The sequence below is a fragment of the Rhinopithecus bieti genome, unplaced genomic scaffold (assembly GCF_001698545.2).
Source record: "Rhinopithecus bieti isolate Rb0 unplaced genomic scaffold, ASM169854v2 scaffold_63361, whole genome shotgun sequence".
In the NCBI taxonomy this organism is placed as follows: domain Eukaryota; kingdom Metazoa; phylum Chordata; class Mammalia; order Primates; family Cercopithecidae; genus Rhinopithecus; species Rhinopithecus bieti.
The window spans coordinates 630,676-654,546 of NW_016824163.1; the positions used below are offsets into that span (position 1 = coordinate 630,676).

Here is a 23,871-nt window from a genome sequence, read left to right on the forward strand (position 1 = left end):
GGGGCGGGCGTCTCAAAGCGGGGCGGGGTCCCAGAGGCGAGGGTTGCCTGAACTTCGGGGCGTCACACTTGCTGCGGGTAGATTCCGGGGTTCAGCCGACACATGCACATCAGCCAGAAGACGCACACGGTCATGGACACCCAGATCCAGAAGTCCTCGTAGGGCTCGGCATGCGGCCTGCGGCAGGCGCGGCCAGGGCGCTCGTCTTCCTCCCGGCGGCACCCACAGCGGGCCTTGTGGAACCTGGACCTCAGCCGCCTCTTCTGGTAATAGCCTTGGGAGACGCAGCCATTGCCCTGGGGGCCGTAGGCAACGTGGCCACCGCCCTTGTGCCTTATGACATCGAAGACTGAGAAGGGGATGGTGATGGAGCCCTCACTGACAGTGACGGGGCCCTCAGCCTTGGCCTCCAGAGGGGCGTCCTGACCCGCGGTGACGAGGCCACCTTCCTTCTCTTCGCCTTCAGAGACGTCAGTAAAGGAATCTTTGCCTTGGCCATCAGCAGGGAAGGAGAGGGCAAGGGAGCCCTTGACCTGGGAGGCGAGGCCACCAGCGTTGGTCTCTGTCAGGGGGTCGTGACCCGCAGGGATGAGGCCCTGGCCGCCTCCTTCCTTCTCGTTGCCTTCAGCCACCTCAGCAACGGCATCCTTGACATCAGTAAAGATGAAGGGGAGGGTGATGGAGGCCTCTTTAGTGGCCACAGGGCCATCAGTGGCCTCCGAGAAGATGTTGGTGAAGATGCCAGTGAGGGAGGAGGGGAAGGTGAGGGAGCCCTCCCCACTGGCCGAGAGGCCGACGCAGTAGAACATGGTTGGCGTGTGTTTCCCCGCAGGGACGAGGCCATTGTTGAGGGAGACGGGGCCCCAGCCCTGGGCCACGCCAACGGGGCTGCAGAGGGAACCCCGGCCTTTGAAGAGGAAACCTTTGAGCTCGAAGGTCTGGATGCTGCTGCCGAGGAGGCCGGGGCCATGGAAGAGGGGGTCTCCAATGGCCACTGGGAAGCCTTTGCCCCCAGGCATGGCCACAGAATCCCCAGACAGGTAGATGGAGCCCTGGCCAATGACCGGAGCCCCACGGCTGCCGGTCACAGGGAGAGAGGCCCCCTGTGAGAGAGAGGCAGGGATTGCAGGGCCCTCAGCGATGGGCACCTGGTCATTGCTGGTGCGCACAAGGGAGAAGGGGATGGCGATGACACCACCACCATTGCCGAGGTCATCGCCGGAGATGGGCACCTGTTTGCCCCTGGAGACGGCGCCGGTGCCACCCCAGGCCGTGGCAGGGAAGTTGCCTTTCATGGTGTTGGCGCTCCAGGCAGGGTCTGGGGTCTTCTGGAGGAAGCAGACCCCCAGCTCGCAGGCCTCACAGCAGCCCTCGTAGGCCTCCCTAGGGTGCCGGCTTGGGCCAAGGCCATCCCCGTAGCAGTCCTGCAGGATGTGCAAGACCAGCCTGCTGAGGAAGGGCCGCTCGCCTGGGGGCCTCACCTGGCAGTCCCCGGGCGCAGGGCACAGCTTGCACCGCTGGCCCCAGACACGCATCTTCACCAGCCCCCGGCGGCCGGCCCTGTCCCACCACAGGTGGAAAAGGACATGCACGTGGGCCGAGTCCCAGGTCCCCGGACAGCGACTGCACTGGAGCCTGCGGGGGGAAAGAGGTGCATGTGAGTGCAGCAAAAAAAGGCCCCACAGCCGGGCCTCGTGCTCTGTTCTGCAGCCTCCTTGCCCATCCGACCCCAGCGCCTCGCCGCCCCCTGCCTCACATCCCACACTCAAACCTCAAACCTCAAACCTCACCCGCCAGCCATCCAGGGCCACGGCCAAGGCGGCCCAGCACCTGCTTCTGCCTGTGCTGAGGCTCTGAAACCACCAGCCCCTCGGCCACACAGGCAAACGCAGGCCCATGCACGCTAGCTTGCAACCCCCTCATCTGGAGCGCTGTTCTCAGCAAAGCAAACCTCCTCTCAGCAGTTTTGCAACAAAACCTGCTCTGGCCTGGCCTCTGTGAGGTGTCGGCCACCTGCCGCCTGCGTGGCTCTGCTGGTGTTTTGTGAGTTGGGGTTAACACAGGAAGAGGCAGGCCAGCTGACACACTTAGAAGGGGAAAAGCATGCATCTGGGGGCTGTCCCTGGGGGCTCAGCAAGTGGGGGTCCCTGTCCTGACTGAGAGGAGGTGATCCCCCCATCGCCTGCCAGCTGAGGGAAAGGATGTCGCTGAGGCCTGCGGTCATGGCCCAGGCAGCCCTGCTGGGCATCGCCAGGCGAGGGGAGATTTGGGGAGAGCACTGGGAGAGACTGGCTTGTCCACAGCAGTCACTAGACCGGTGACCATTTGCTAACCACACAAGCAGCTGTAAACTTCAGGGAATCCTGCACGAATGAGAGGCTCTGTTTCAGTTCCACGCAATGGAACTTTCTGGATGACAGAATGTTCTATACCCACGCTGCCCCACCTGCAGCCTGCAGCCACACTGGCCACAGAGCCCGTGGACACGGTCGTGCTGGAGGAACTGAACTGCTGACTGTATTTAAATGGGACTGAGGAGCCTGCCAAAGCCACAGGCGCTGGGGCTGCATGTTGGGGCAGCCGTCCTCAGTTCTCTCCCGCCAGCTGGGAGCCACTCAGAGCCATCTCCGCCTGGCTGTGGGAACGGTGATGTGCTTCCAAGCACTTCTCAGACCCCAACACGGGTTATTACTTTCCCAACTTCTGAAAAAGCTGGGATTCTGCACACACCTGGCCCCAGGCGTCTCAGGCACTGAGGAGTTGTGTCGAAGGGCAGGACAACTCCCCCTTTGCCCAGGGCATCTCCACAGAGGGACTGACCAGCCAGCAGCCTAGGGGCCTATCAGGCCGGGCGTCTGCGAGGCTGTGGGGCTGCCCTGTGCCCCTCCCAGCTGGCTCCTGGCAGAGCTGTGGATGCCTTGCCGGGTAGAGAAGCAGATGGGGCCCACCCTGTTGTGCTGACGGCACCACGACCGTGATGATGGCCCGTGAGGCTCATATGTGACTCACAGCCACCCTGGGCCCCCAATCAGGGCCGAGCACCCCACCGTCTGCAGCGCAGGGCCGGATGGTGACCACAGGCACCAGTGCGCCCCAGGGCCCACCTGTCTGCACAGACGGCTGCGAGGCCACGGCACTGCCATGGAAACGGGAGATAAGCCTGTGTCCAAGGGCAGTGCTGGCCCGAAGAGCCGAGTGAGGGAAACAAAACCCTCCACGAGGCACCCACCATGTCTTCCCCGAGACCCCTGCGTCAGCAGCCGTGTGCCCAGCATGGCGAGGCAGAGGCTCAGACGGGAGAAGGAGCACCCAGTCCCCCCTCCCGTCTCGGGACAAGACGAGGCCCGACAGCCCCACCCAGCCTCTGGGACCACCCAAGGTCCCGTGGAAAGGCACCTTCAGCCCCCTCCCTCTCCCAGGGTCCCCAGCCTCTGGCCGCACCTCGAGAGCCCCACCAGCAGGTACTGGACGCCACCGCCGTCCAGGCGTCCTGGGACCAGGCTGTGCTCAGGTAGCAGAACCCAGACATCCTGGGGTTTCCTCTCGGCCATGGCCAGGGTGAAGGTGCTGGCCCACGTGTCTGCCCCAGCCCCGTCCATGCTGCCGCCTGGCTCCGCAGTGCGGGCTGAGGGCTGCGCCCGCCGGGGGCCCAAGGAAGCGTCCCTGCATCCGGCGCCGGCCAATCAGCCACCTTGACAACAGCACGGTCTCCATGGCAACCAGATTTGTCTCCAAGAAATGGGAAGCAGAAAGGAAAAATACAATACAATGCAATCTCCCATGACCCCGCCACCCAGAGAGCATCCCTGTGGCAGCACCGTGGGGGCGGCAGCACCGTGGGGGGCCCGTGGACACGCAGGGGCCTCCCTAGACCTGTGCATGTAGAGGCCCAGGTGTTTCCACACATCGCACTAAGGAATCACCCCCAGCCCTCTCTTTCTACTGCGCACCAGGAACGGTGGCCCCCACTCATCCCTTGCTGAACTCTTCGTATTTTTCCAGCTTGTGGCTGTCATGTAACTTATTCACTCAGCTTCTCTCTGCAAACAGCACTAACGCTTTTCACACAAAGCTGAGAAGAACTTTATAGAACGTGTATCATTGCAGATTGTCCCGTGGGTGTATTCTCTAAACGTTTTACTAGTGAGAAATATAAAATATTTACATAAAATGCCTAAAACATAAATGCAGAGCTTCACAAATTATTCTAAAGTCTTAGTCACCACCTCCCAGAGGAAGAAACAGAACCTCGCTCTGCCAGCCTCCAGAGCTGACTGCCTGTTCGCTCCCGATTTCAGCCCGCGGCCCCACCCCCACCCCCCACGCTCCTGGCAGAGGTGCCTCCAGCCTGGCCGTGCCTGCACGGCCATAGGCTTCAACACCTATGATGCCTCCCTCACCAAGCCCTTTAGCTGTGCAGCTTCTGAGCTTCACGTAAACACTCCATGTGTGTGCCCAGCTTCTCACACCTTTTCAGGTTAGTTTGTGAGATTCAGTGGCATTGCTGTGCATGGCAGCCACCTGTCAGGGCACAACAAGAAAGGGTGAGCTGAGAAGGAGCCAGGACGTGCAGGGGCGGAGGCAGCCGGCAATCCCCACAAAAGCTCAGCACAGGTCTGCCCCGGGGAGCCTCCGGGCCGCCTGGCTCTCCTCACAGCTCCCATCTCGCCATCTCTCTGCCCTGCACACTGAACCATCTCTTCTCATTTTTCTACCACTTCACACATTATCTCCTCGTCTCTGTCCACTCTGCAGCTCACGCTGGCAAGTGAGTGCAATGTTGTCATAGTTTTCAAATCTGTGACATCTTCCTGCCTTGCAGCTAGGTGTGACTGCAAGATGGAAGAGGAAGCCATTAGGAAGTGCTCTGGGAAGGGGCCTCGATACAGGGCCAGGGTGCCAGGGAAAGCCCCATGTTTCTCATCCCAGCTTCACTTTCTTCCATCCATCAGTGCTGGGAGGATGGCCGCCCTCCAGCTGGTCTTAGGCCCGCCTCCAGCACGGAGCTGTGAGCCCAAGGAGCAGGAAGGCGGGAGCCCAGGGCCGTGGTGACAGCTGGAGTCGTCACACCACTGGAGGGTCGCCCACCTCTGGGTTTCCTGTTCACACGAGAAGTAAGCCAGCTGCCACTGTGGTCTCGAGGCACCGTTCTCTGGCACTGTGGGTGATCACACAGCCAGCCGGAGCAATCCTAACTCGCATGCCGGGCTGCACCTGAGGTCCTGGGGTTTGCTGGTTGGCTCTGGGCCACTATGCGTGTGTGGGCCCCTTGTGGTCCTGGTCCTGTGCCCCTGCAGGGGTCTAAGAGACACCTGCTGTCCACTTGCCTCCAAAGCCTCAGTCCACAGGGGCCCCTGCAGAGGACCTCCTCCCGCCACAGCCCTCTGGAGCTGGTGTTTCCTGGCTGCTTTCCTGCTATGCTGGGGCCACAGCCCTGCCTGCCAGTCCCACCTCTCAGGCTCCTCAGCCCTGGAAGCCACACATGGCTCAGAGTTTAGGGAAAAGCTTTGGAATGGTGGCTGACCACAGTCACCCAAAATAACCTTTTGGATGGCAATTCCGGCCCTTATGAAATGCAGGGAGCTGGTTGCCCAGGCATTCTTCGCTCAAGAATTGTTGAGTCTTCCTTAGACCCATCTCAGAACACCTCCAGAGGCCCGGGTGGCGGACGGCAGAGAGGGCATCCTGTCCACGCCTCTGTCAGAGGCCCGGGTGGCGGACGGCAGAGAGGGCATCCTGTCCACGCCTCTGTCAGAGGCCCGGGTGGCGGACGGCAGAGAGGGCATCCTGTCCACGCCTCTGTCAGAGGCCCGGGTGGCGGACGGCAGAGAGGGCATCCTGTCCACGCCTCTGTCAGAGGCCCGGGTGGCGGACGGCAGAGAGGGCATCCTGTCCACGCCTCTGTCAGAGGCCCGGGTGGCGGACGGCAGAGAGGGCATCCTGTCCACGCCTCTGTCAGAGGCCCGGGTGGCGGACGGCAGAGAGGGCATCCTGTCCACGCCTCTGTCTGCCCATTTGTCTGTCTCCCAAACCCACAAGCCGCACCCTGCACGAGCTGCTTACACAGCCCCCCACCATCAGCCAGCAATGAGCATCCCCTCTTCTTCGCCAGGGATGGATGAGGGAGGGTGTGCACAGCACCCACGGGTCCCTGCAACATGTGGCAGGGTCCTCCTTGCGCCCCCTGCATCAGCACCCACCTGGAGCCAGCCACGGGAGCCTCTCGACAGGCTTGTGTGGTCCCTCCAAGGACAGGCCCTAGGACCCAGGCCTGGGGCAGATGCCTTCTAACCCCGCTCCCTGCCCAGCCTCCCCAAGGGATGGCTCCAGGACAGGGTGAGATGTGGGTGGGAGATCAGACGACCGGGAAAGGAAACTATCAGGGGGAAACCGGGTGCCCCTTCAGCACTGCTGCCCACCTGATGCGGGGCCTTAGCGCTCCCTCTCCCCCCAGACATGCTCTCCTTCTGGGGCCCCTTCCTCACACGCTGGTACCCGTCTTCCTGAGCTCAGCTTCTGGGGAGGGCAGCTGGCAGGCCGGGGACAGCCCTCCCTGCTGGGAAGCAGAACTTGCAGCTCAGGTGAGTCCCACCAGTCTCCTGCCAGAACGGATGTACAGCCTGGACCTGGAGGAGCAGAGGCAGCAGCTCCCGGCCAGGGAGGAGCAAACGCCAAGGCCTGGTGGGGCCAGAGCGCCGGTCAGCTGATGGGATGGTGGTCCTTGCTCAGCAGGATGCCGTCTGTGTGTGTGATGAGGAGAGGGAGAAAGAGACTGAAAGGAAAACGAGCCGGGCAGAGAACGGTGGCCGTTCACAGGTGCTGGGGCCCACCCACCCCCCACAGACCTCAGCTGGGGCTCACCCTCCCAACACAGACCTCAGCTTGTGGCTGCAGCGGCAGGGACAGGGCTGCCTCCCAGACCCCAGGCCCTGCAGCCCCGCGGGCCCCACGGCCAAGGGGCTGTTCCTGGCCCAAGGTTCTGTGTGGCTTTGCCCCTGCGCTGCCCAGGCGTGCGGGGATCCTGGACCGGCAGCTGGGGACACAGCCTCTGTCCAGCCATTCTGTTGCTGAAGGCTCTTCCACCGTCCAAGAGGCCCCTTGCTCTCCCCTCCAACCGAGGTCCTGCGGGGCTGGGGAGGCCATTCCGAAGGAGCAATGCAAGGGACCTCCTGCACTCACCCTCAGGGCATCCCACCCTGGGGGGCCTCTCACTCACCGCTGTGTGTCCCCCCAGCTCAGCCCAGCAGGGGGACCAGCAGGGGGACCAGCAGGGGCCTGAGTGACACCCACTGCCCTAGAGTGAGAAGTCAGGGGTGCCACACACGCACAAGACACCACACACCACACACACTACACACACCACACACCACACCACACACCATACACAAACACCACACACACCACACAACCAAACACCACACATGCCACATACAGCACACACTACACATACAACACACACTACACGCACCACACACTACACACACAACACACAACCAAACACCACACATGCCACACACCACACACCACACACTACACACCACACCACACACACTACACATACCACACACTACACACACCACACACAGACGCACACTACACACACCACACACACCATAGAACCACACACACTACACACACCACATACAACACACAAACACACACCACACACACCACACATAACACACACCACACACACACTACACACACACCACACACACCACCCTACACACACATCACACAAACCATACACAACACACACTACACAAACACACTCTACACACACCACACACAGCACACACACATACACCACATACACCACATACACCACACACTACACACTACACACACCACACACAGCACACACACCACACTACACACACCACACACACCATAGAACCACACACACTACACACACCACATACAACACACAAACACACACTATACACACCACACATAACACACACCACATACTACACCACACACACTACACATACCACACACATACTACACACACCACATACAAACGCACACTACACACACCACACAACCAAACACCACACATGCCACACACACACCACACACTACACCACACACCACACACACTACACACACCACACACACAACACAACCAAACACCACACACCACACACTACACCACACACCACACACACCACACCACACACACTACACACACCACACACCACATAAAAACACTCTACACACCATACACCACACAACCAAACACCACACATGCCACACACACACCACACACTACACCACACAACACACACACTACACACACCACACACACAACACAAAAAACACACATAACACATCACTAACACGCAGACAAATGATCACACAGACACACACACAACACAAAAAACTACACAACACCACACTGCTACACACGTCACACACAGCTCATACACACACACCACACACACACATATACTACCACAGACAGTACACACACCACACACGCCACACAACACACACACCACACACACAACACACACATATCACACACACACACACCATAGTACACACAGCACACATGCTACACACAACACACACTACAACCACACCACACTACACACATATCACGCACACTACACACACCACACACCACGCACACTACATACAACACACAACACACGATATACATGAACAGAGATACACATACAATACACATACCACATATAGTACATGTAAACACACACACCCTCACACATACATGCACACACTGGGAGATTTAAAACATAAATTGACATTTAACCTACTGACCACATTCCAGAAAGTTTAGAAAACAGCGGAGGGGGTAGAAATCACCTGCCACCCCCCCTTAACAAACAGCCCAACTGTTTTTATTTTTGTGTATAATAAATTGTGGAAATACCTCATTCAATTTTTTAAAAGTTTATTCTTAAATTGGGCAGATAAATTGGGTGTTATTTTTCAACTTCTGGGAAATGTTTCGAAAACAGGATAGAACAGAGAGTTTTTATTTGCAAACACTATTAACCATTTCCTGTTCCAACCTCAGAAATGGCTGTGAATCAGGCGCTGCCTCCCCACCGCGGTGCCCTTGGCCCGGGCGGCGACAGCGTCGTTTCCACCCGGCCAGCCCGGCGCCCGCCGCCTCCCACTGCAGAAGCAGTTTCGGGATGGTCCTGCTGTTTCCTGTGCTTCCCCGACCGTCCCTGCGCGGATGGAAACTTCCCGCTGCCCCGGGCGAGCGGGGAATCCCCTCCCCCCGCCACTTTCCATCGGCGCGGGCTCCTGTTCCAGCACCCGGGGCCCTATCTCATCATGCCGTGTGCCGGGCGCCACGCGTCATGACGCGCAGGCCCCTTGGAAACTCTAGGTTTCTCTTCTCAGACCAGGAGCAGGGGAGGCCCCAGCGAGCGGAACCTTCTCCAGGCCCCTGAGAGCAAGGCCCCTGTCTGGGAGGGCAGTCCTAGAGCCCCTGGCCTCCTGCGCGCCTCGTCCCCAGAGGGCTTCCGGGCCTTTATTCATAGTCACCAAGAAAGGGAGTCCACCCAGACTCACACTGGAGAACGGCTGACTAAATTGCGGTGTGCTACGTCCACACCACGGCCTGGATGGCTCAGCACAGAGAGGAACCGGCTGCTGAAACACGCGCTGGAGGCATCTCCAGGGAATCCCGGAAGGCTGCTACTGCACCTTCCCACGCTGTCGCTGGAATGAAACAGTGATGGGGGTGGAGGACAGGCTCGTGGCCAACAGCAGGGAGGTGGGTGTATTGCCAGGGGCACCCGAGGACCCCCGGTGATGGGGACGTTCTGCGGCCTCGCTGTCGGGGGACGCAGGAGCCTTCGCCTGTGCCGACATGGTGCAGCCCTTGATAGGCACACGTCAGCCAGGAACGGGGACTCAGGATGGGATCGAGGCATCACATCAAAGTCATTAACCTGGTTGTGACATTGTCCTGTGGTTTTCCAAACTGTATCATTCAGAGAGACTGAGCAGAGTGTATGAGGAAGCATCTGTCTAGTTTCTTACAACTGCAAGGAAATCTACAGTTATCTCAATTGTAAATGATACACTACTCAACCAAAACATACAACCATCAGCCAGGTGTGGTGGCTCAGGCCTGTAATCCCAACTCTTGGGGAGGCCAAGGTGGGAGAACTGCTGGAGGCCCGGAGTTCAAGACCAGCCTGGGTAACATAACTCCCCTGCCCTGCCCCAATCTCTACAAAAAAAAAATAGATATGAGCTGGCCACAGGATGCCAGCTACTCAGGTGGCTGAGGTCGGAGGATCACTTAAGCCAGAGGTCGAGGCTGCAGTGAGCCGAGATCACAGCACTGCACTCCAGCCTGGGCAACAAAGTAAAACCCTGTCTCTAAAAGAAAATAAACAGGCCAGGCGCAGTGGCTCAAGCCTGTAATCCCAGCACTTTGGGAGGCCGAGACGGGCGGATCACGAGGTCAGGAGATCGAGACCATCCTGGCTAACACAGTGAAACCCCGTCTCTACTAAAAAATACAAAAAACTAGCCGGGCGTTGGTGGAGGGCGCCTGTCGTCCCAGCTACCCGGGAGGCTGAGGCAGGAGAATGGCGTCAACCCGGGAGGCGGAGCTTGCAGTGAGCTGAGATCCGGCCACTGCACTCCAGCCTGGGCGACACAGCAAGACTCCGTCTCAAAAAAAAAAAAAAAGAAAGAAAATAAACAGACAAAAATCACATACAACTTTGCTTGTTGTAAATTATCTTTTAACTGAAAGCCTGGATGGAATCTGGCCGCTTCTGTCCCAGGGCCAGTGATTTGGAGGGGGCATGACCTCTGTGAGGAAGGAGCAGGCCAGGGGATCAGCCTGGGTGTTCAGGTTCCCTGGGAAGGAAGGGTGAGAAAAGGAGATGGGGGAGGGGTGGGCAGGGCCGGCCAGCCAAGGGCCCCTCAGCCCCGTCTATGCTGCTCCCCGGACTCCACCTGCCTTTCCTCCTTGTGAGAGAAGACAGCAGAAGCCTACTGGGTGGAAGGCACGGGCTTAGGATGTGTGTGGGAGGGAAGTGTGTGTGCTGGGGACATGTATGTTTGGGGGTTGTGTGTGTTGGAAATCGTGTGTTGGGGATTGTGTGTATATTGCAGATTGTGTATGTGTGTTGGGGATTGTGGTGTGTGTTGTAGATTGTATGTTGGGAATTGTGTATTTGTTGGGGATTGTGTATTTGTTGGGGATTGTGTGTGTGTTGGGAATTGTGTGTGTGTGTGTTGGGGATTATGTGCATGTTGGAGTTGTGTGTTAGGGATTATGTGTGTTGAGAATTATGGGGATTGGATGTGTTTGGGTTTGTGTGTGTGTTGGGGATTATGTGCATGTTGGGATTGTGTGTATGTGTTGGGGATTGTGGGGGGGAGATTCTGTGTGTGTGCTGGGGATTGTGTGTGTTTGGGTGTGTGTGTGTGTGCTGGGGATTGTGTGTGCTGGGGATTGTGTGCATTTGGGTCTGTGTGTGTGCTGGGGACTGTGCGTTTGTGTGTGTGTTGGGGATTCTGTGCATACTGGGAGTTGTGTGTGTGTTGGGGACAATGTGTACAGAGGATTGTGTGTTGGAAATTTTGTGTACGTGTGTGTTGGGAATTTTGTGTGTGTGTTGAGGATTGTGTGTTGGGGATTGTGCATGTTGGGAATTTTGTGTGTGTGTTGAGAATTGTGAGGGAATTGCGTGTGTTAGAGATTGTGTGTGTACTGGGAATTGTGTTGAGGATTGTATGTGTTGGGGATTTTGTGCATGTGTTGGGGATTCTGTGCATGCTAGGAGTTTTGTGTGTGTTGGGGATTATGTGTGTGTTGAGGATTGTGTGTGTTCTTGGGATTGTATGTGTTGGGAATTTTGTGTGTGTGTTGAGGATTGTGTGAGTATTGGGAACTGTGTGTGTTGGGAATTTTGTGTGTGTTGAGGATTGTGTGCAGGGGATTTTGTTGAGGATTTGTGTGTGTTGGAGATTGTGTGTGTTGGGAATTTTGTGTGTGCGTTGCAGATTGTATGCGGGGGGATTGTGTGTGTTGGAGACTGTGTATTGGGAACTGTATATGTGTTGAGGATTGTGTGTGTTTGGGATTTTGTGTGTGTTGGGGATTGTGTGAGTGTTGGGGACTGTGTGTGTTGGGGTTAGGTGTGTTGGAAATCATGTGTTGGGGACAGTGTATGTGTTTGGCGGAGGGTGCTGATAAGTGGTCTGGAGTGTGATATTGGGGTGCAGGCTCCATGAGTCCCCACCACACACCTGAGTCCTGGGATCGCCTATCTACTTCTGGGGGGTCCCAGGACCCTGTACGTCCAGCCTACTAGTCCGGGCCCAGTGCCCATCCCTGCAGGCCCTGTGCTCTCCAGGCTCAGACCCCAGACCCCTCCCAGCCCTGCAGACCCTCCCTGGGTCCACGTGTCCCTTTGCAGGTGCTCCAGTGAGTGGCGGTGTGGAGAGACCATCAGGCAGCCCTGGCCTCAGTGGCCACAGTCCCCTGGCTCCACGCCCGGCCCACCCCACCAGGTCTCCTCTCCCATGACCCAGGGGCCTTCAGTAGGACTGAGGGGAAGAGGGAAGGAGAGCGGGTGACAGAGAGGGACTGCAGGGAGAGAGGCGAGGGGTGGGAGAAGGAGAAGGAAGGAAGGGGCAGGATGGAAGCTGGGTTTCTCTGTGCCTGCCCCCTACTCCGGGACACATGTCCAAGCCCTGGCAGGTGGAATTTTGGGGGCAGGGCCTTGGTGGTGAGGAGACCTTCTAGGAGTCTGATAGCATCTCCCATCTCAGAGCCCACCTCCTGGGCCCAGCCTCCCCTCCAGCCCACTCCGTGGCATTCCCAGTCCCACAAAGCTCGGAGCCTTGAGGAAGGCCCACTGCTGCGCCGGAACAGAGACAGCGTTCAACAGAGGCTGGAACAAGGCTCTACAGGGCTGGGGGCAGAGGGCGGTTCTGTCCAGGATCTGCCTTCAGGACAAGTACAGCCAGCATGGGCAGCTTAGCCACTTAGCCACTGCCTGGGCGAGGTGCAGGGCGATGGAGGCACCTACCGACCAACACTTCTTCAGCCCCAGAGTCCCGGCCCCTGGAGCACGAGGGTGGGTGTGCCAGGATACAGCTGTTGTGGGCCACCTTAGCTGTCTGGCAGCACAGTGGGCACTGCCAGGCTCCCCTGGGGGCCCCCCGCCAAGCCCACCGGGCCAGCTGGGCCCCCCACCCCCCCGCCAAGCCACCCACGCAGCCTCACATCTCTGAGACCCGGGAGTGGCCCTTTGTTCATACGAGAGCTTCCTCGCCGTGGCCGCGCCTCGCAGACATCATCTTTGATGCTCTTTTTCCACCGTTTCGGTGCTTTAATGTTTCCCTTCACAGTCGGGCCGAGTGTCTCTCGGAGCCAGGCAGCTGCGCCAGCTGTCAGGCGGTTTCTAGCCTCGCTTCGGTTATTTTAAGCTGATGAGCCTGACACATCTCATCACTAATATCAGCAGTTTCATTTCTCCTGTTTTCCATTCGCTGTAATAAAATGCTCAGCGCAGAATACAAGGAGATAAGCAAGCCGCTTCACAAATGCCATCAGCCGGGCCCAGGCGCTGGACCCCCTGAACGACCCCACCCCGGCACAAGTGGGCTGAAGGGCAGGGCCCCTGGGTAGAAGGTCAAGGCTGGAAGGTGAGGTCAGCCTCACAGCCAGCCCCGCCACCACCCCGGCCCCCCGTCAGGCTGTTGGAGGCATCACACGGTGGAAAGATCTGAAACCGTGGCCATGGTGTGGGGCTGTTCAGAAGGTGGAAGCTTTGAGGGGGAGCAGATTAGCCATGGACAGTTGTCATTCAGTAGGGCCACCTGTGTCCCAGCAAAGGGGGCTGGGCTGGGAAGGCAGGGGCCAGGGGCCAGACACCTGCCCCCAGGAGGGGCAGAGGCCATGGGCAGCCTGGAGGCTCCCAGAGGCTCCGACCGAATGGGAGTGGGGTTGAGCCCACCCCTCACCGCAGCCCAGGAACCTGAGCCCAGAGGGGGCCACCCACCTTCCCCAGGCAGGGAGACCAGCCCCAGGGAGATGAGGGGATGGGGAGAGGGAGGGCCTGCCCCCACCCCGCAGCCTCAGGAGGGGCAGCTCCGGGGGGATATGGAAAGAGGCCACAGCAGTGAGCAGAGACAGAGAGGAAGGGGCCCTGAGCTGGGGAGACCCCCACAGGGTAGGACGTGGGGGCCACGGGCCCACCTCCTCCCCATCTCCTCTGTCCCCCTGTCTCTGTCTCTCTCTTCCCTCCTCCACCCTCTCCCAGTTCTACCCCCTCCTCATCCCCACCCCCCAGCACTACCTCTGTCACTCCCGCCCACGTGGAGGTGGAGGAAGAGGGGGCGGGAACAAGGGGCAGGCACCCTCCCTTCGACCTGACCTGGGACAGTTTCCCTTCCGCTCACATCTGCCTCAGCTTGAGCAGCGGAGGAGGCGGCCGGCGGCACTGCTGGGGCTGCTCCAGGCATGCAGATCCCACAGGCACCCTGGCCGGTCGTCTGGGCGGTGCTACAACTGGGCTGGAGGCCAGGATGGTTCTTAGGTAGGTGGGGTCGCGGTCAGGTGTCCCGGAGCCAGGAGTCTGGAGGGACCGTCCCCCCTCAGTCCCTGGCAGGTCGGGGGGTGCTGTGGCGGGCCTGGCCCCCAGCAGCCCAGCTCTGCCCCTTACCCTGAGCTGTGCGGCTTTGGGCAGCTCAGACTCCTGGGTTCCTCTCTGGGCCCCAACTCTTCCCCTGGCCCAAGTGCCCTCTTCGCTCCTGGGCAGGCAGGACCTCTGTCCCCTCTCAGCCGGTCCTTGGGGCTGCGTGTTTCTGTAGAATGACGGGTCAGGCTGGCCAGAACCCCACACCTTGTTCATGGCGAGTCTGTGTGGCGGCTCTGCCTTGCCCAAGCATCCTCGGTCCTCACTCGAGTTTTCCTAAGGGGGGGCGAGTCCCATGTGGGACTAACCTTGGCTTTACAACGTCAAACTTTAGATGAACTGGTGATATTTTTCTCATTATATCAAAAGTGTTCCTGTTCAAGTGAGGACAGTTCTTCTGTCTCCAGGATCCCTCCTGGGTGGGGATTGTGCTCGCCTGGGTCTCTGCCCAGATGCCAGGGCTCTCCCCGAGCCCTGTTCACACCATCCCTGGGGGAGGCCTTGGCCTCACTCTCCTGCATCAAGGAGAGGGGGAGCCTCTTCCTGGGCTGCCCGTGACCCTCTGCGTCCACTGTGACCACAGTCCACCCCGGGCCCTCTGTGCCCAGCCAGCCTGCACCTGGGGATGCCGAGGCCTGGGGAGGGTGGTTTACGGTCCCTCTGGGCCCTTCTGGGTACTGGGGTGTGACACCACTGGGAGGACAAGATGAGGGGCACCCTGGGGCTGCTCTGACATCCCCTCGAGGCTCCCATCCCAGGGGTCCTGGTGCCCCTCCACTGTGGCAGGCAACTAGGGGCTCCCCACCTCAGCCCCCTCTCCTGGGGCCTGCTCCCCAGTGCCTGAGGCAGCATCCTCGCCAGGGGCCCTGCCTTTCTGCCTTCGCACCACCTCTTAAGGGAGGCCCATGGGTCACTCAGGACTCAGAACTGGAGACGCTGGGCAAAGGGTCGGCGGCCAAAAGGCACCCCAGGGAGACATTCGTGGGGGAACCAAGAGTGCAGAGGGGCGCTCGTCACAGGGGAGGAGGAGCTGAGGCAGGAGGGGAGCGGAGCCTCTCCCCCGTGTCCTGGCTCCTCAGGCACGTCCTTGAGACCCCACCCTCCCCGACCCAGGCAGGAAAGATAAGAGCAAGGTGTCTGCAGCCAGACACTCGCGCCTCAGGTGCCTGCGCTGGTGCCGGACAAGACTCTCACAGGCGGCGTGCCTTGGTTTCCCCACCGGTAACAGCACAGGGCACTCAGCAAGGCGCAGCGAGCACGACTGGGGTCCTGTTTGTCCTGACCCAGATGTGGCCACCCCGGCCGCAGTGGTCTTCATTCCAGCATGCCTCTTTTCCCTCCTGATCTATTCACTGCGTTTGCCATTCTGTCATTCCCGTGGTCACCACTCCCACCTCAGCTGTGTGCTCCCCTTGTGTTTTAAGAGATATCCCAAACCCAGCGGCTTGTTGGCCCCTGTCCGGGGGCAGGAGCCTAAATAAGAGCCTTCGCGTTGGCATGGCACCACCGTGAGCTCCAGTCAGCACTACCGCTGCTGAGCTCTGGGCCTTTGGCAGGACTTGGCCCCTTACTGACTTCTCCGTGTGCTTTGGGGTCCTGGGTGAGGACGCCTCCTGGTGATGCTGCGTCCTGAGGATTAAATCGGGTCATCTGTGGAAACCGCCCAGCCCAGTCCCTGACACGTTTTTGCTTCTTTTAGAGACAGGGTCTTGCTCTGTTGCCCAGGCTGGGGCACAGTGACATGATCTCGGCTCACTGCAGCCTCAACCTCCAGGGCCTCTGGAGTAGCTGGGACTGTAGGCACGCGCCACCCTGCCGGGATAATTTCTTCCATTTTTTGTAGAGATGGGGCCTCGCTATGTTCCCCAGGCTGGGCTCAAACGATCCTCCCTCCTCAGCTTCCCAGAGTGCTGGGATTATAGGCATGAGCCACTGCATCTGGCCTCCATGACACATATTTTTAAAGTTCGATTTTAAAGTCAAATTTTAAAGTTAGATTTTAAACCGACTATTTTGAAAAAAATACAAAAAAAGTTTAAAAACACGACAATGAATATCCCTCACCTGGAATCAGTAACTGAGAATATTGACACACTTGCGTTGGGGACTGGGCGGCTGGAGCTGCCATAACAAAGCTCCACCAACCACGTGGCTTTGAAACAGAGCCTGCCCTCTCACCATCCGAGGGCTGGACGTGCAGGATGGAGCTCCGCGGGGTCGGCTCCCCGGTGCTCTGAGGAGGCTCTGCTCAGCCTCTCCCGGCTGTGGCTTAAAAACAGAGCCTGTCCTCCCGCCGTCGGGAGCTGGACGTGCAGGACCGAGGGGCCACAGGGTTGGCTCCCCGTGCTCCGAGAGGGCTCTGCTCAGCCTCTCCTGGCTGGGGGGTTTTGTGGCCACCCTCTGTGTTCCTGGGCTTCAGAAGCATCCCCTGGGCTCTGCCTTCATCTCCGCACGGGTGAGTGTGGAAACTGTCCAGCCCAGTCCCTGACACGTTTTTGTTTGTTTCTTTTAGAGACAGGGTCTTGCTCTGTCGCCCAGGCTGGAGTGCAGGGGTGTGATCTCGGCTCCCTGAGGAAACCAGGTGTGCTGGGTGCTGGGTCAGCCCCCACCTGGCCCCGTGCCCTCGTCCTACCTAGTCCCAGCTGCCGTCTCCCTATTCCTAATAAGGCCGCCTTCTGAGGTCATGGGGTTAGGACTTCCGCATAGGAATTTGTGGGGACACGGTTCAGCCCACAGCCCTTCCCACCTCCACACACACACACGACTGTGAGGAGTTGGAAGACCCCACTGCTCGCCCCTGCCAGGTCCTCTAGGGACAAGCTCATTGTCCTCGTCCCAGCACAGCCCGTGGGCCAGTTTCCTTGTCCCTAATGGGACCACAGTCAGAGATGGTCTGGTCTGGACCAGCAGGTTCCTCCACCCGGGGCGGGCACACCTTTCTCTGTGCGCTTCTGGAAAGCGCGTCCTGCAGTGTGGTCTCTCTGTGGGAGCACTCCCCCGCCTGCGCCCCCGCCGCCTCACAGGCCTGTTCCACAGCCCTGGGACAGGCTCTCTCTCCTCGGTGACCCTGGCATAAGCACAGCCTCTCTCATCAACCCACGAGCCTCTGGGACCCTGCATAGGGACAGCCTCTCTCATCCCCACGCCTCTGACCCCTGCATAGGGCACAGCCATCAACTCATGATCCCACATGGATCCGAGAGGGAGCTACTGGGGAAACAATGGATCCCATAGAAACACCCCAAATCTAACTTGACCCAGGACCAGCCAGTGGTCATTTCTGAATATTCTCCTTCTTAGTAGACTCTACCAGCCAAGGGAAGCCAGGAAGGCTTCCTGGAGTAGGTGGCCTGAGGACTGAGGTGAGGCAGGCCCTGCGTGGGGGTCGCCCCTCAGCACCCCCACACTGGGCTTCTCTGGGAGCCAGAGTCTCTGAGACCGGCTGGGGGAGGTGGGGGAGAGGCTGCTTGAACCGCGGACACCAAGCTCTAGCCCCGACCCCACCCAGCCAGTCGGTAGAGGGAGCGGAGGCCGGGGGGCCCCGCTGGGCCTGCTCCCCGGGGTGGATTCCAAAATGAGGGGGACGCGGCACAGAGCCCAGGGACCTGGCTTGAGGCCTATTGGCCGAGGGCCGGTGCGAGCCAGACAGGAAAAGGGTTGAGCCTGTCAGCGACCAGCACAGATCAAGTCAAGAGCGGGTCCCTCCACCAATGTGTGCAAATAAATAGCAGTTAAGTTTTTAGTTACATGAACAATGCACAGATGGTTCCATGGACATTGCGGTGTGGACACACAGCGACCTTGGTCCTGTCGCCAGCACCTCGCCCTACAGCTGAGGGTCCCCCAGCACTTCCTAACCATGCAGGGTCCCTGCTTACAGTTCCCGTGATGACCCCCTGGTCCTCACCTGCCTGGATGGAGGCCCCGAGGGGCTGCCTGCGGTGGTGGTGCCACTGGGTCTCCACTGCATTCCCAAAAACCCAGAGGGCAGGGCATTTCCCCTGCTCTGTGCTGAGTCCACCCAGCCCCAGCCTAGTCTCAGTAAGGATTGCAGCCCACCCTGTCCCAGGCCGCCTCCCAGGAGCCCATCTTTCTCCATTCAGGCAGGTCTCTGAGTGCCCTGACCTGGCTGCCCGCTGGCCCTGAGAGTCACACTACCCCACTGCCCTCCTTGGTCAAAATCCACTCTGGAGTGGCTGGGAGATTCCCCGGGGCCACCCTGCACACGCCTATGCAGGGAGCTTCCCCTGGCTGGCCGGCAGACAAGGGCGGTCTCAGAGGGGGGGTTCACCTCAGCAACCCCTTGTGCAGCTGGCCCCCGCCCCTGCCACCTCTGGGCACACCGCCAGGAAGCTGGGAGACAGGCATGCAGGTGAAGGAGGCGAGCGCTGGGCAGCCAGGAGGCCACGGGGCACAAAGGGAACAGGGACGCTCTGGGTGGCCTCAAGGTCACTTCAGACCCCTCACTTGTCCCCTGGGAGGTACCCAGTGAGGTTGGCACTAGGAGTTGGTCCCGGTCACATGACAGCCCCACTCACCTCTGGTGTCCAGCCAGCATGCCCTGGGCCACTAGGGCAGCAGCCTCTTCCCCCTCTGAGCTGACTACTTCTTGAGTCATCACCACCCCCCGCCACAGAAGCCGCCTGTCCCAGGAAGCAGAGGGACCGCAGCTGTGGCAACCAGGGCCCGGTCTCTGTATCACCTCCTGGGGGGGCCATGCCCGGGCCCGAGATGGAGCTGAGTGATAGTGCCCCAGGTCTGACAGTGCAGGGCTAGTGCCATATTTGGGGAACCCTGTGGCATGCGACATGTGGGTGGGCCGGGAAAATCACCCCGCTGCACGGCATCTCGGGCCTGGATCCTAAGCCCCTGTGTCAGTGCCTGTGCCTGGCAGAAGAGCTGCGACCCCCAGGTTGCCATGTGGGCATCCCAGGCCCTGGCCCTGGCAGGCATATGTTTCAGGAGGTCCTTGTCTTGGGAAGCCCAGGGTCAGGGGCCCGTGTCTGTCCACATCCGAGGCAATGGCCCACCTCATCTCTGAAGCATGTTTGCTGTGAGCTCCAGTCCCCACTGTCTTGCTGGAAAATGTGGAGGCCCCACTGCCCACTGCCCAGGGCAGCAATGCCCATACCACATAGTCCCAGCTCTGAGCTTGTGCTGAAAAGGGGGTACAGACTGGACCCTGAGCCTGCCGAGGGGCCGCACTCCTCCCAAGGCGGGGGTCTCCATGGGCAGCCCCCACCCACCCAGCCCAGTTCCACTCCCCTGTGCCAGAGCAGTACAGACAGGACCAGGCCAGGATGCCCAAGGGTCAGGGGCTGGGGCTGGGGATGGGGATGGGTAGCCCCCAAACTGCCCTTTCTGGGGACTGGCCTCAACAGGGAAGGGGGTGAAGACTCTTAGAAGGAAATCGGGGGGACCCAAGTCAGAGCCAGGCTCTGGGCAGAAGCCGCAGCCTCCCGTAGAAGGAAGAGGCTCTACAGTGGAGACGAGTGCCAGTCCCCAGCGGCAGAGGCCCCAGCAGGGACTTCTCAACAACATTCCAGCTGGGCTGACCCTTCCAGAGCCCTTGCTGCCCAAGGGATGTGGGCAGGTGGCCGGGGAGGCTTTGCGGGCCACGCAGCCCCTTCCTCACCTTTCTCCCTCTCTCAGAATCCCCGGACAGGCCCTGGAACCCCCCCACCTTCTCCCCAGCCCTGCTCCTGGTGACCGAAGGAGACAACGCCACCTTCACCTGCAGCTTCTCCAACGTCTCGGAGAGCTTCGTGCTGAACTGGTACCGCATGAGCCCCAGCAACCAGACGGACAAGCTGGCTGCCTTCCCCGAGGACCGCAGCCAGCCCGGCCAGGACTGCCGCTTCCGCGTCACACAACTACCCAATGGGCGTGACTTCCACATGAGCGTGGTCAGGGCCCGGCGCAATGACAGCGGCACCTACCTCTGCGGGGCCATCTCCCTGGCCCCCAAGGCGCAGATCAAAGAGAGCCTGAGGGCAGAGCTCAGGGTGACAGGTGCGGCGGCCTCAGAGGCCCCGGGGCAGGGGCGAGCTGAGCCGGTGCTGGGGTGGGTGCCCTCTCCTGCACAGGATCACAAGCTCCAGGGTCGTAAGGCAGGGACCTCCCGGTTCCAGTCCAGGGCTCTGTTCCACACCCGGGGAATGCTACCAGCATCCCTGTCCTCTCGCTCTGGAAGCACCCCAGTCCCTCTAGTCGGCCCTCACCCCTGCCCCGACCCTCCAACCTGACCCCGTCCTAACCCCTGACCTTTGTGCCCTTCCAGAGAGAAGGGCAGAAGTGCCCACAGCCCACCCCAGCCCCTCACCCAGGCCAACTGCCCAGTTCCAAGCCCTGGTGGTCGGTGTCGTGGGCGGCCTGCTGGGCAGCCTGGTGCTGCTAGTCTGGGTCCTGGCCGTCATCTGCTCCCGGGCTGCACAAGGTAACGTCTTCCCAGCCCCTCGTCCTGCCCTGCCCTAACACTGCTGGCGGCCTCACTCCCACTTCCCCTCCCTCCACCCTTCCCGCACCCCACCCACCTCCCCCTCAGACTAAGTCCCTGATGAAGTCCCCTAGGCTAAGACCCCCAACCTGGGGAGCACGGCTCAGGGTCGGTCTGGTGACCCCAAGTGTGTTTCTCTTCAGGGACCATAGAAGCCAGGCGCACCGGCCAGCCCCTGGTGAGTCTCACTCTTTTCCTGCGTGATCCACTGTGCCTTCCTTCCTGGGTGGGCAGAGGTGGAAGGACAGGCTGGGGCCACACGGCCTGCAGGGCTCACATTCTATTACAGCCAGGACCCCACCTCTCTGACCCCAGGCAGCAATCTCAATCCCTAAAGCCACGGCCTGGGGTCTCCGGGGGTGCCCAGCCCACGCGTGTGCCTGCCTGCGGGGGTGTGGGGTGGGCTTGGTCATTTCTTATCTTACGTTGGAGGCAGGAGACCTTGAAAAGTGACATTTTGGAATCCTAAATCTGCAAGAATGCCAGGGACATTTCACAGGGGAACACTGAGCCAGAGAGGAGGGGTGGCATCCCCAGATCACAGAGAGGGCAGTGATGGGACAGCCCAGGGTAAGCGGCTCTCAGTGGGGGACCCAGGGTCAGTGTGGGCGCTGCAGCTAGGCTGTGGAGCCGCCGGCCTCCCTCCTAGGGTAGGTCATGGGGGCTGACTCCTCTCTCTTTCTCCTGAAAGAAGGAGGACCCCTCGGCCGTGCCTGTGTTCTCTGTGGACTATGGGGAGCTGGATTTCCAGTGGCGAGAGAAGACCCCGGAGCCCCCCGCACCCTGTGTCCCTGAGCAGACGGAGTACGCCACCATCGTCTTTCCTAGTGGGCTGGGCACCTCATCCCCGGCCCGCAGGGGCTCAGCCGACGGCCCTCGGAGTCCCCGGCCACTGAGGCCGGAGGATGGACACTGCTCTTGGCCCCTCTGACCAGCTTCCTTGGCCACTGGTGCTCTGCAGACCCTCCACCATGAACCCAGGTCAGCGCCTTCCCTCAGGAGAAGCAGGCAGGGTGCAGGTCATTGCAGGTTGCCCATGGGCTGAGCTGCCTGGGGGCGACGGGGGCGCCAGTTTGCACCTCCACCAGCCCCGCCGGGCACAGCCCTGCCAGGCACAGCCCCACCACAGGACTCATGTCTCAGTGCCCACAGTGAGCCCAGGCAGCAGGTGCCACCATCCCCTACAGGGAGGGCCAGATGCAGTCACTGCTTCAGGTCCTGCCTGCACAGAGCTGCCTGTGCCCAGCTCCCTGATTTTCTGCTGCTGTTGCTGCTGCCTGCGGCCCGGGGCTGGAGGTGCCGTGGCCCTGCCCGCCGCCCCCGGAGCCTCCTGCCTGAACTTGGGAGCTGGTTGGAAACTGCCTTGGAGCAGCCAAGGTGCCCCCGGCAGCAGCATCCTGAGACGCCCTGGACACAGGGTCCAAGACTGGGCACAGGGGTGGGAGGCGCATGGGGCTGGGGGCTCCCTGGGAGTCATTTGCTCCCCACAGGCCTAGAGAAGTTTTCAGGGAAGGCCAGAAGAGCTCCTGGCTGTGGTGGGTGAGGCAGGAAACCCCTAGACCTTCACACATGCCCAGGCAGCATCTCAGGGCCTTTGTAGGGCAGGGAAACTGAGGCAGTAAGAGGGCAGGCAGAGCTGGAGGCCTTCAGGCCCAGTCAGCACTCTGGCCTCCCGCCGCCCCATGCCACCCCAGCCCCTCACACCACTCAGGAAAGGGATATCCTAGGGTCCCAAGGTCAGGAGGGCAGGGCTGGGGCTGACTCAGGCCCCTCCCAGCTGTGGCCACCTGGGTGTTGTGAGGGCAGAGGTGCAGGCACTCAGGGCCCCCCATTTGCCCACTCTGGGGGCTCTCCTTGGCACCCATTCACGAAATTATTTAAAGGAGTTTGGCCGGGCTCCCACCAGGGCCTGAGTGGGAAGGTACAGGCATCCCCTCCTCGGCCTAGTACCCCCACTGCAGCCTGGCCACTCCTCACATCCACACACTGCACTCCCACTCCTGGGACAGGGCCACCAGCTTCCAGGCGGCCAGCGGGCACCTGAGTGGCTGGGACAAGGGACCCCCCTTCCCTGTGATTCTGTTATATTATAATTATAATTAAACATGAGAGCATGCTAAGGAGTTCTGCCTGTGAGGCGGCTGTGGGGGCCATGGGCAGGAGGGAGGGAGGCCTCCAGGGAGGGGCAAGGCTGCAGCCAGGCTGAGGATTCGCACAGAGAGTGCTGGCGGCTACCCTGGATCCTGGCCTGAGTCAGGCCTTTCCCTCGCTGTCCCAGAAACACACAGGCCCTCCTCGCCCTGTTTGCCCCACGCACACATACAGCCCTCGGGTGAGAAATCCTTCCTACATCACAGGGCGGGGGGCACCATCTTCCCCAAGCCCAGGTCTTTTGGGGGGTCCCATGACCCCCTGCCCCCAGGCCTCCTGGCCAGGCATGGGCATCCCTGAGTGGCTGTGCCCGCTCCAGCGCCCCCGTGTCTCCATGCCTGCCAGTCCCTCCAGGCAGGGGTGGTGCCTGGTGCCAGGGCCCCCAAAGCAGGGTTGGAGGCTGCCCCAGGCTATGAGAGACACAGCATCTGCGGGTCCCTCCCCAAGTACACAGGTGGGGGTGGCAGGGGGGCAAAGCCACGCCTGCTCGAGCCCCATTGCCCTGCAGCAGTCCTTGGCAGCTGGCAGCAGGGACGGTGCCAGGAAGGGAGCCCTGCCAGGCCCCCAGTC

General features: G+C 60.4%; 2 protein-coding genes across 3 annotated transcripts; one reads left to right on the forward strand and one right to left on the reverse strand.

Annotated features, from left to right (window-relative positions):
• Positions 1 to 8: 8 nt before the first annotated feature.
• RTP5 (receptor transporter protein 5 (putative)) lies at positions 9 to 3,621 on the reverse strand. Its single transcript, XM_017862147.1, has 2 exons — positions 3,442 to 3,621; positions 9 to 1,635 (listed from the first exon to the last, which is right to left on the reverse strand). The coding sequence occupies exons 1-2, from the start codon at positions 3,597 to 3,599 to the stop codon at positions 63 to 65; spliced, it is 1,731 nt and encodes a 576-aa protein (XP_017717636.1). The 5' UTR covers positions 3,600 to 3,621; the 3' UTR covers positions 9 to 62.
• Positions 3,622 to 14,398: 10,777 nt separating this feature from the next.
• On the forward strand, positions 14,399 to 23,273 carry PDCD1 (programmed cell death 1). 2 transcript variants are annotated; one of them, XM_017862158.1, is made up of 5 exons: positions 14,399 to 14,555; positions 20,307 to 20,666; positions 20,935 to 21,090; positions 21,294 to 21,328; positions 21,842 to 23,273. In XM_017862158.1, exons 1-5 carry the CDS (start codon positions 14,480 to 14,482, stop codon positions 22,079 to 22,081), a joined length of 867 nt encoding a protein of 288 aa, XP_017717647.1. In that variant the 5' UTR covers positions 14,399 to 14,479; the 3' UTR covers positions 22,082 to 23,273. The 2 variants fall into 2 exon arrangements, with proteins under 2 accessions (XP_017717647.1, XP_017717648.1); XM_017862159.1 differs by having other exon boundaries at positions 21,845 to 23,267.
• Positions 23,274 to 23,871: the final 598 nt, after the last annotated feature.

Bases quoted from the DNA above. Each gene is read 5' to 3' on its own strand.
- RTP5 (XM_017862147.1), bottom strand. From the start codon at position 3,599: ATGGACGGGGCTGGGGCAGACACGTGGGCCAGCACCTTCACCCTGGCC. The intron at 1,636-3,441 runs GTGCGGCCAGAG...TTCCCCCCGCAG, and splicing joins CTGCTGGTGGGGCTCTCGAG to GCTCCAGTGCAGTCGCTGTC.
- PDCD1 (XM_017862158.1), top strand. From the start codon at position 14,480: ATGCAGATCCCACAGGCACCCTGGCCGGTCGTCTGGGCGGTGCTACAA. The intron at 14,556-20,306 runs GTAGGTGGGGTC...TCCCTCTCTCAG, and splicing joins GAGGCCAGGATGGTTCTTAG to AATCCCCGGACAGGCCCTGG. The intron at 21,329-21,841 runs GTGAGTCTCACT...TTCTCCTGAAAG, and splicing joins GGCGCACCGGCCAGCCCCTG to AAGGAGGACCCCTCGGCCGT.